The sequence below is a fragment of the Peromyscus maniculatus genome, chromosome 12 (genome assembly GCF_049852395.1).
Source record: "Peromyscus maniculatus bairdii isolate BWxNUB_F1_BW_parent chromosome 12, HU_Pman_BW_mat_3.1, whole genome shotgun sequence".
Lineage (NCBI taxonomy): Eukaryota > Metazoa > Chordata > Mammalia > Rodentia > Cricetidae > Peromyscus > Peromyscus maniculatus.
Window position 1 is genome coordinate 4,364,986 of NC_134863.1, and position 9,950 is coordinate 4,374,935.

General features: G+C 48.5%; 1 protein-coding gene across 13 annotated transcripts in view; it reads right to left on the bottom strand.

Moving 5' to 3' along the window:
* Positions 1 to 8,270, bottom strand: part of Med15 (mediator complex subunit 15) — a 69,311-nt gene extending 61,041 nt beyond the window's left edge. For 5 of the 13 annotated variants that reach the window (XM_076548422.1, XM_076548419.1, XM_076548423.1 and 2 more), the window contains exon 1: positions 8,102 to 8,258. In XM_076548422.1, coding sequence (XP_076404537.1) covers positions 8,102 to 8,169 — 68 coding nt within the window. In that variant the 5' untranslated portion in view covers positions 8,170 to 8,258. Of the gene's footprint in view, positions 1 to 2,013; positions 2,105 to 8,101 lie in introns of all 13 variants that reach the window. The other 8 variants (XM_042258995.2, XM_076548425.1, XM_042258994.2 and 5 more) reach the window with 6 other exon arrangements.
* Between the last annotated feature and the right edge of the window lie 1,680 nt (positions 8,271 to 9,950).

A 9,950-nucleotide genomic window follows, 5' to 3' on the forward strand; every position in this document is an offset into this window, starting at 1 on the left:
GTCTGACACCCTCTCTCTTCTGGCTTTTGAGGGCACTAGGTGTATACTCAATGCACTTACATGAAAGCAAACACTCATACACAGAAAAGAAATCTTTTTTTTTTTTTACGTCAATGTGTTTTAAGGGGAAAAGGAGGACTGGAGAAATGACTCAGCAGTTGTGAGCACTGTCTGCTCTTCCAAAGGACCTGGGTAGATTCCCAATGGTCACATGGTGGCTCAGTTCCAGGGGATCTGACTCCTTCTACTGTCTCCACAGGCATCAGGAGCACAACTGATAAAAAGTCACATGTAGCCAGGCAGTGGTGGCGCATGCCTTTAATCCCAGCACTCAGGTGGCAGAGGCAGGCAAATCCCTGAGTTCAAGGCCAACCAGGTCTACAGAGCTAGTTCCAGGACAGCCATGGCTACACAGAGAAACCCTGTCTTGAAAACAAAAGGTCCCGCTTTAGAAACTGGCGAGATGGCTCAGAGGTGAAGAGAGCTCATCACTCTTGCAGAGGCTCCAAATTTGATTCCCAGCACCTACATCCCGCAGCTCACAACCACCTGTAGCTCCAGCTCCAGGGGATTCTAGCCTTCAAGGGCACTTGCATTCCGTGCATATCCATGCTTACACACACACTTAAAAACAAGAATAATCTTAAAAAATAAGAAAGCTCCATTCCACGATGTAGTAGTGAGCATCCTCATTCCACCAAGGTATGAACACCCTTGGATTATATCTTGGGAAGAAATGGCTAAGGAAAATTTAAGAGTACTACAATAGTGTATTGCTAGATGGTTCATCCTCATTTATGTATCCCAAGCTGATTTAGTTAGCTGACCAACATCTCATGTGTTACTTCTGTCTTTACTCAAGCTAAGCACCCAACAGTGAGCCCCAGCACCACATCCCAACAGGCCCACAACAGTGCTCATGTAACCTGTGCCAGACAGGCTCAAGAGTCCTGTGCATTCTAACATTCACGGCCAGACAGGAAGGAACGCTAATTCCAAAAGCGTTCATACTGTTCCTACGCTGCAGAGTTAAGGCAGGCAGGAAACAAGCCTTCAGTCTGTACAAACTGCCTTGTCTTCACTGACTTTCAGGGACAAGGGACAGGACAGGAGGCCCAGTGTCCTGGAAGAAGAGCCGCCCAGCTCAGCCACAGGAAGGATGGGTCTTTCAGGCAGAACAAGCAAGGCACAGAGCAGTCGAGGAAAGAGTTGGGTTCATCTGAGGATCCTCAGGCAGCCTGGTTGGATGTAATGTGGAATGAGGGTAGGCCAGGCAGGTGCAGCCTGGAGGAAGAATGAACGCTCAAGAGTGGAGTCTGCAGGCAATGGGCAGCCACTAAACACACCCTGGGTATCAGAACAGCTAAAGGGAGAACATAGAGTACAAAAAAAAAAAAAGAGGACATGGGGGTCATGCGGGTCTTTGAACTGTCCTGCTTGGTTTTGTGATCTTAGCTGCCCACTTTTAGTTTGGAAAGTTCACAAGAATACTTAAAAAAAATTCCCTTGGGTATCTAATTGAAACTATTAGCCTAAGGAATGCTTTAAGGTGATGGCTTCACCCCAGCCAGTGACTGCAGCAGGCAGAAAATAACGTGCCCACAGTCCCCCACCTCAGAATGGCCAGCATCATCTTCAATGAGACACAGCCTTAGTCACCATCAGGTAACAGCTGAAAGATCTCTGATCAGAAAATTAATGTAAGTATGTCAGCTCTAGTAGGTTCACAGGAGGTCAAAGATCATCAGGAACTTAGGTGTGGTGATGGTAATCCCAACACTAACAAGGTAGAGAAGGGAGGACCTGGAATTCAAGGCCAGCCTGGGTTGTTTGTATGAGCCTCTCAACCCGCCTCCCAAAAGGGAAAAAAAAAGGCATTATGGGTTCACCCTCCAGTCTCCTAAGGGTCTATGGAGAATCCTGACATTATAAATTGGAGACTCAGTAGTGGCAGGCTCCTGTCTAAAAGCTTCCACTGCACTTGGCGGGGATTAAATTTGAGCATCCGCTTACCCAGTTCCATGAAATGGACACAACCTTACTCTCCCAGATCTTAAAAGGTAGTTTGCCTTTAACATCACGGTGTGGTCCAGCCAGCATCCATCTGTAATACGAAGAGTAAGAGCAGTGAGCTCTTCTCTAGGCCTGCCTCCTCACCTTACAATTAGAACAGGTCCATCTGGCTCTGAGCATGGTGGCGGGCCATGCCTACAATATTAGCATCTCCAGACGAGTCCAAATTACCCAGTCTACCTACTGATATCCTAGCTCAAAACCAAAAATTTAAAAAAAGGAAAAGGAAAAGAAAAAGGAGGTGCATGAAGACAACATGTGCCAACTCAACACAGCTGGGTATGGTGTAATCGGTTCAAGGCTAACCGCTGATACATAATGAGTTCAACACTAGCCTGGGCTGCATGAGACCCTTGTCTTTTTTGATTAGTTTTCCAAGACAGGGTTTCTCTGTGTAGCCCTGGCTGTTCTCGAACTCGCTCTGTACACCAGGCTGGCCTCGAACTCACAGAGATTAGCCTACCTCTGCCTCCCTAGGGCTGGTAATGCTGGGATTAAAGACATGTGTCACCATGAAGAGTGAGACTTTGGTAGAGAGAGAGAGAACAAACACCAAAAATCACTAGCAACTGCCTGTCTGCCCTGGCCTCACAGTGTGCACTCCTTGGCTTTCTGACATTTTACCAGGACACTAACACAGCCCTGCCTTTCCCCGGCTGCGGCTACCCCTTCCTGCATCTGCTCAGAAGCACGCTACACTGAAGAGTGCCAGAGACAAAAGCCTCAAGAGGAAGATGACAGACCCAGACTTAGGTCAGAAGGGGAAATTTCCTCTTGACATAAAGTTTATGATCATCTTGAATGTATCCTATCAGTTTTTATGTTCTCAAAAACAGTGCTCAGTTTACCGAAGTTCTTACCTGGGAGGGGGGAGAACGGCACAGCAGGAAATTAAGATCAGGGAGCAGGCTAGGGAGAGGGCCCAGCAGGTAACGGGCTTGCTGGGAAGCAGTGAGGCCCCGAGTCTGAGATCTACCACCTACATACAAAGCTGGACACACAACTATGTAATTCCAGACCGGGGTGGGGGTGGGGGGTGGGGGGGGCGGGTAGGAAGAGGAGGATCCTTGGGACTTGCTGCCAACCTGTCTAGATAAATCAGTGAGCTCTAGATTCAGTGAGATCTTGTCTCAAAAAATTCGGTAGAGAAACTAAGAACAGTATCACACATAGACAGAAAGACCGAGAAGTAACTGATGATGTCCTTGTATTCACTCACTGCTTACGTATTTGTTGTGAACCTACCTGGTGTCAGGCATGGACAAGTCAGGACAGATGCACACTTGTTTTCCAAGAGCCTGAAGACCAGGGACACGCAAACATGAACCAAAAAGTCCCACAAGGAAGCCCCACAGAACCCTGCTTAGGAGGATCTAAGAACAGTTTCTCTCCTGTGGCTATGCAGGAAGTATGGATGCCTCCTTAAGAGTCAATGTGAACCAATCAATCACCTCCTACCTACCCTCCTCCTTTGGGTTTCTTTAGATGTCACTGCATCAAACCACCCGGGCTTCATCAACCCAAGCCTCCTGTCACTGTGGGGCCCCAGACCCTACAAAGCCTGCACAGAAGTCTCTTCAGTGTCCCTCCCAGTATCCTTGTGAGACCAACTAGTATCATTTCACAGATGAGGGGCCTGATCAGAAAGGGCAAGCAGTGCCAAGGTCACAAAGGCAATGTGTAGAGGAGGGAAGTATTCCAGTTTCACAACACACAATCCACGGTCACTGGGGAGTCAAAGGGGAGGCTGGCCAGGTGGGCCCCAGGAAAACACTGCCTCCTGTACTCTGCACACCGCAGAGGACTGGAGTTCCCCAGGTGACCCACTTTAGATGAGGGACAGGGACGGGTCCTAACTATCTGACACCACAGCAGACGTGGAAAGGAAGAAAGCGGCTCACGACAACAGCGGAGTCCATCTTTAGTCACAATCTTCTGAACACCCTAAACACTTAGTGACCACTGTTTTAAAGAGACAGTGGCTAGAGGAACAGATCAGTAGCGGAGGATATGCTGGGCACACCCAAGACCCTGAGCTCAATCTCCAGCAAGTAAAACCAAAGAAATAAATTAACATTCAAAGGAAGAACTTTGAATGTTAAAGTGAAAAGATCAGAGAAGCCGGATCACAGGGGAGCTACAAAAAAACAATCCGGGTTACAGGACAGTGGACAGCCTGATGATGACATGGGCTACAGGTTGTCCTCACTTGTGCGACCTAGGAAGGGCTGGGGAGGTAGACACAGTGGGAGCTAAGAAGACTCAACTCCCAGTCACAGCTGTCAAACTTGCTTTCTCCTCAGTGAGAGATGTTTCCTCTCCACTGAAAGCTCCAGAACCTTCCCAATGTTTCGTAGCTCCGCATTCCCCAGCAAACGACAACTGAACCCAGGGCTTCCTGGGGACTACATGAACGATCTCCTATTGAGCTACTCCCTGCAACCTTTGACGTGCTCACCCAAATGTGGTAGGCAAATGTTGCCCCCTCCACAAAGATACACAGGCCCTGGGCTTTCATTATTCCTCATCTATTATAAATCACTAGAGCTTGAAGCATTTCCCAAAATGGCCAAATTTAAACAACAGCATAAACAGTGGAAGAAGTCGGAACAAAAGATGTGTAGATTAGTCCAATATAAATCCTCCTAAACTCTATGAGCACAAGAAATCAAGTCACCAGCAAAGCAAACCCTGGAGAGAAAACAAGCAAACCGAAGAAGAGCACCCAATGAGCTCGCTTAGTTTTTTTGTAAACTTCACAGGCTAGGGTCATCTGGGAAGAGTGGAACCTTAACTAAAAAATGCCCCCATCCAATTGGCCTGCAAGCCTGTGGGGAACTTTGATCAATGATTGATAAGGAGGGCCCAGTCCACTGTGGCCAGTGCCACCTCTGGCTGGTGCTCCTGGGCTGTAAAGAAAAGCAGGCTGAGCACACCATGAAGGAGCCAGTACGCAGCACTCCTCCAGTCTCTGCTTTAGTTTCTGCCGCCAGACTCCTGCTCTGCATACACATTTGTTTTGTTTTGTTTTGACACAGGGTCTCTCTATATAGTCCTGACTGTCCAAGAACTCTGTAGACCAGGCTGGCCTCAAATTCACAGAGATCTGCCTGGCTCTCTGCCTCCCGAGTGCTGAAATTAAAGCTATGCACCACTACAGCTCTCCAATTTTTATTTGCTTTTTATGTTTCTGAAGATGTTGCCTGCATGTATAGAAATGCACCAGTTTATGCCTGGTGCCTGCTCAAGTCAGAAGAGGGCTTTGGATCCCTTGGAACTGGGGTTATGGATGGCTGTGAGCCACCAAGTAGGGGCCTAAATCAAACCCTGGGGCCTTTGCAAGAGTGACAAGTGGTCTTAATCACTGACCGAGTCATCTCTCTAGCACCTCCTGCCCTGGCTGAGTTCCTATCCCGGCTTTCCTTGATGGTAAGGATAAAGTGTAACATGAAATAAACCCTTTCCTCCCCAAAATGCTTTTTGTCACGGTGTTGCTCTTAAAAAGCAACCTTTGATGTGCTCACCCCAGTGTGGTAAGCAAATGCTGCCCCCTCCACAAAGATACACAGGCCCTGCTCCCTAGAACCTGTGACTGTCCTTCACCATAGCTCAAAAGGGACTTTACAGATGTGATTAAAGACACATAATGTTGCATTATTCTAAACTGACCTGTGAAATGCAGAGAATGTTCTCCAAGCTGGATTTGGAGAGTGTCAGAAAAACCAGCCAATGTTAGAATAGGCCACAAAGAAAGCACAAGGTACAATCTCCAGGAACACATACTGACCCCTGGCGAGTGGCCAGGAAGGAAAGCAGATACCTCCGTCTTACATGTGTAAGCAGGAGAATTTAGCCAGCACCTTGAATGGGATTGGAAGGTTCTGCCCCTAAAGGTTCCATCAAGAAGTGTATATCAGCTGGGTGGTGGTGGCACAGGCCTTTAATCCCGGCACTCGGGAGGCAGAGGAGACAGATCTCTGTGAGTTCGAGGCCAACCTGGTCTAGAAAGGGAGTTCCAGGACAGCCAGAGTTATACAGAGAAACCCTGTCTCAAAAAACCAAAAAAGTGTATATTGCCAACATCTTAATTTCAGCCCTGTAACTAACACTCACCAAATCTTACCTGAGCCTCTGATATAAAGAAATGACCAGATATAATTTGTTACTACAGAAAATAAAATAATACACAAGCAGCAATATCTTACAGAGGTAGAGGGCACCTCAGTTCCCACAGGGAAGCTGCATTATGACGTATCCAGTACACTTCAATCTTCCCCCAGACCTCAGACACTTCCACAGCCCTCCCCTACTGGCTGTGCCAACAACTGACTACTCCAAATCTACTGGGCTTTCCCAGAGAACCTTGCCCCGGGGCTCAGATCACGCCTAAGACTTCACTTGGCTATATCTCAAGTGCGTCAATAAAGCACTTGTGGGCTGCAGACTTGGCTGGGAGGTTAAGCCCACTCAGTGGCTGCTCTTGCAGAAAATCCAGGTTCAATTCCCAGCACTCCCAAAGCAGCTCATAACTCCAGTCCCACAGCCTCTGCTGACCTCAGAGGGCACGAGGCATACACGGCACACTTACAGACAGGCAAGCCAAACACTCAAACATATAAAACAAAAACAAAACACTTGTTTGCTGAACTGTCTGCAAAGCGGTCCGCGGTTGTTCTGTGGTGGTACCAAGCCACTGATCCAGTACCCACTCCTTCCTCCGTCCTGATGCCTTCTTTCCACGCTGCTTCACCCCACCCCCTCCATCCTCTAAGTCACCGATGTGTCCACACATCCCCCTCTCTCTGGAATCTGTCTTCCTCTTTCAATTCCCCTCACCTAACGTGGGCCTTCGGAATCTCTGCACTGTGTCCTTCTACAACCGTTCATGAAACCATAAGATGGACAGTGATCGAGCACCGGGAATGCGAGTGAAAAAACAGAACCCCCACCAACCCCTCCAGAGCAAAAAACTCCCCAAACCGCCTCTTGGGTCCTTAATTCATCTCCAGGGACTCAGAGACCTTCCCAACAGTAATGCTGGACCACCTCAAGGCAGATCACATGTAAAACACAGGTACAAGTTGTTTGCCCGACATCCGCATCGCTAACCACCTGCTCACACTCACGCCTGTCTCCTTGACCCTCCACCTACAACAGTCCTAAATGATGACTTCCCAGGCATCTGCTGGGAATGGTGGCCTCTCACCCTCCTACTTTTCTCTCTAGAGCTCAAGCTGTCGCCAACTCTACCAGGCTGCTCCAGTCCTTACTCACCTAACACCAGCACCCACAACACGACCGAGCATTGACACAACTGTACTATCTGCTCCTTTACCGACAGTACCAACCCTCAGGGAAAAGGCTGTGCCACAAGCCATCTTCAAAACGCTTCCGGAAGCTCAGTAAAACGGCAGAGTGAAAGAAGCACTGAGCAGTGCTCGGTGAGCAGGGGCACCCCAGCCCTTCATTCCCTAACCCTCCACAGCTGCTTCCTGCCACCGCTCCGCCAAGTTCACACACCTTGTGGAAGAGAAGGGAACACTATTCCCTGCCCCCTCTGCCCACAGCCCCAACACCTACTAATCTTCCAATGATCTTCCAGTTTTATCTTCCATCCACCCTCTTCCAACTCACTGAGGTGGTCTTTTTTGTTTGTTTGTTTTGTTTTTTGTAATAAGCCGCGCGGTGCCCCGGTAACTCTTTGGCCGCCTCTTTCTCTTTCTGTATTCAGTGTCAATCTAAGCAGAGGAAAATTTGCACTCAGGCACACAAATGACGAGGCGGCTCAGGACGATGACTCACTAGCCAGGGCTGCTGGGTTTGCAGAGTTCGGCCCCAGGAAAACTAGCCAGCAGTCCCTGTCCGCCCAGACAGGCCAGGGAGAGTGCAGAGGGACCCCCGCCCGCCCCCGGCGCCCGGCGGACCCCGCGGGCTCCCGCCAGCCAGGGTCGGCGGCGGGTCCAGCCCTGCCTCACCCGGCCGGCGGGGAAGGTCCGACCACCCGGTCCTCCGCCCCGGCCACACTCACATTTGGCTGACCAGCTTCTGCCGAAAGGCGGCACTACGCCAGTCGGTCTCCTGCCCCGAAACGTCCATGCCCGTAGCCCGCGTCCTCGCCGCCGCCGCCGCCGCCGCCGCCTCTAACACAGCGCAGGCCCGAACGCGGAAGCCGAGCGATCCCGCTGCCGGGCCACGCCGGAAGTACCAGGAGGTTATGGGAAATGGAGTCTCGCGTCCTTCTATGTATGCGCGCGCTATATGAGATCTACTTATATTTTGTTGTCAGTGTTGAGGTTGGCTAATTTTGCTGTTGGAATAATTGCTAATGGATAGTACACCTTTTTCTAAATAATGTTATAATATTGGAATTTTAATATCTAATTTAACATATATGTACATTTTACAGTTATCAAGATAAAACTAGTATTGACACTAAAAAGCAATGTTAGATTTAAGATCTCTGCTCACTGAATCATTAAGTTCAATATTCAAGAGAAGTTAAGCCGGGCGGTGGCGGCGCACGCCTTTAATCCCAGCACTCGGGAGGCAGAACCAGGCAGATCTCTGTGAGTTCGAGGCCAGCCTGGGCTACCAAGTGAGCTCCAGGAAAGGCGCAAAGCTACACAGAGAAACCCTGTCTCAAAAAGAGAGAGAGAGAAGCAAAAGCCAATTTCTGTTCATGCTTTCTCTGTAGTTCATATTCCTTACTTCTTAGTGGTTCATCTCTTAATACAAGGCATTTTTAGTATTTTGACCTGTTAAGTGGTTAAGTGTTGACGTGCTTGTGTGTCTTGAGTTCACCTTTCAATGTTTACACGATTTAAGTTTAGAGTAACGATTATAAGGTAATTAGCCAATTTTGTAAGTCTCTGTTTTCCCAAACTATATGAAGGTCATCATTTAAGAACTTTCTTTGTCCCAGCACACTGGAGATAGAGGCAGGCAGATCTCTGTCGAGTTCAAGGCAGCCTGCTTTACATGGTGAGTTCTAGGGCAGTCAGGGCCTATGTAGACAGACCTTGTTTCAGAAAAGCATCCATTTGTTTATTATTACAGAAGAAAACATTTGGGAAAGGGAAGTTGGTTTTTTTTGTTTGTTTGTTTGTTTTGTTTTTGTCTTTGGAAAAGTCTTAAATACATGTGGGTTAAAAACTAAGTGTAATGAACCTAAAAAAGAAAATTCAAAACTGCCAAGCATGGTGAAACATGATTTTAATCCCAGCCTTTGGGAGGCAAAAGTAGGCAACAGGTAAATTCAAGGTCAGCCTGGACAAGGCTAATGCAGGTTCTTTATTCAAATCTTAATGACGAATCTTAACTCTCATATCACACCAGAGTTCCAAACCAGGCTAGGCTACGTAGAGGGAACCTATCTCAAAAAATAAAAATAAAAATAGAGAGCAAGACAAGGGAAGTGGCCGGAGCCGGAGCCCGCTGACCCGTGACACCCACGCCATGCCAGCAGTGCTGCAGTGTCAGAGAGTGGAAAATGTGCTGCACCCCACCAAGAGCTCAAGGGTACGCCACGAAAGGGTAAGAGGAGCTGCTGGTCTTGGACAAACCAAGCTCCTCGTGCCCGACCACGTCAACATGGCTAAGTTCATCAAGATAATTAGAAGGCAGTTACAGCTCAACAATAATTAAGCCTTCTTCCTTGTGGTGAACTGGCACAGCATGGTGAGCATGTGTGAGCCTATCTATCTCCCATGGTGAGCATGTGTGAGCCTATCTATCTCCCATGGTGAGCATGTGTGAGCCTATCTATCTCCCATGGTGAGCATGTGTGAGCCTATCTATCTCCCATGGTGAGCATGTGTGAGCCTATCTATCTCCCATGGTGAGCATGTGTGAGCCTATCTGTCTCCCATGGTGAGCAT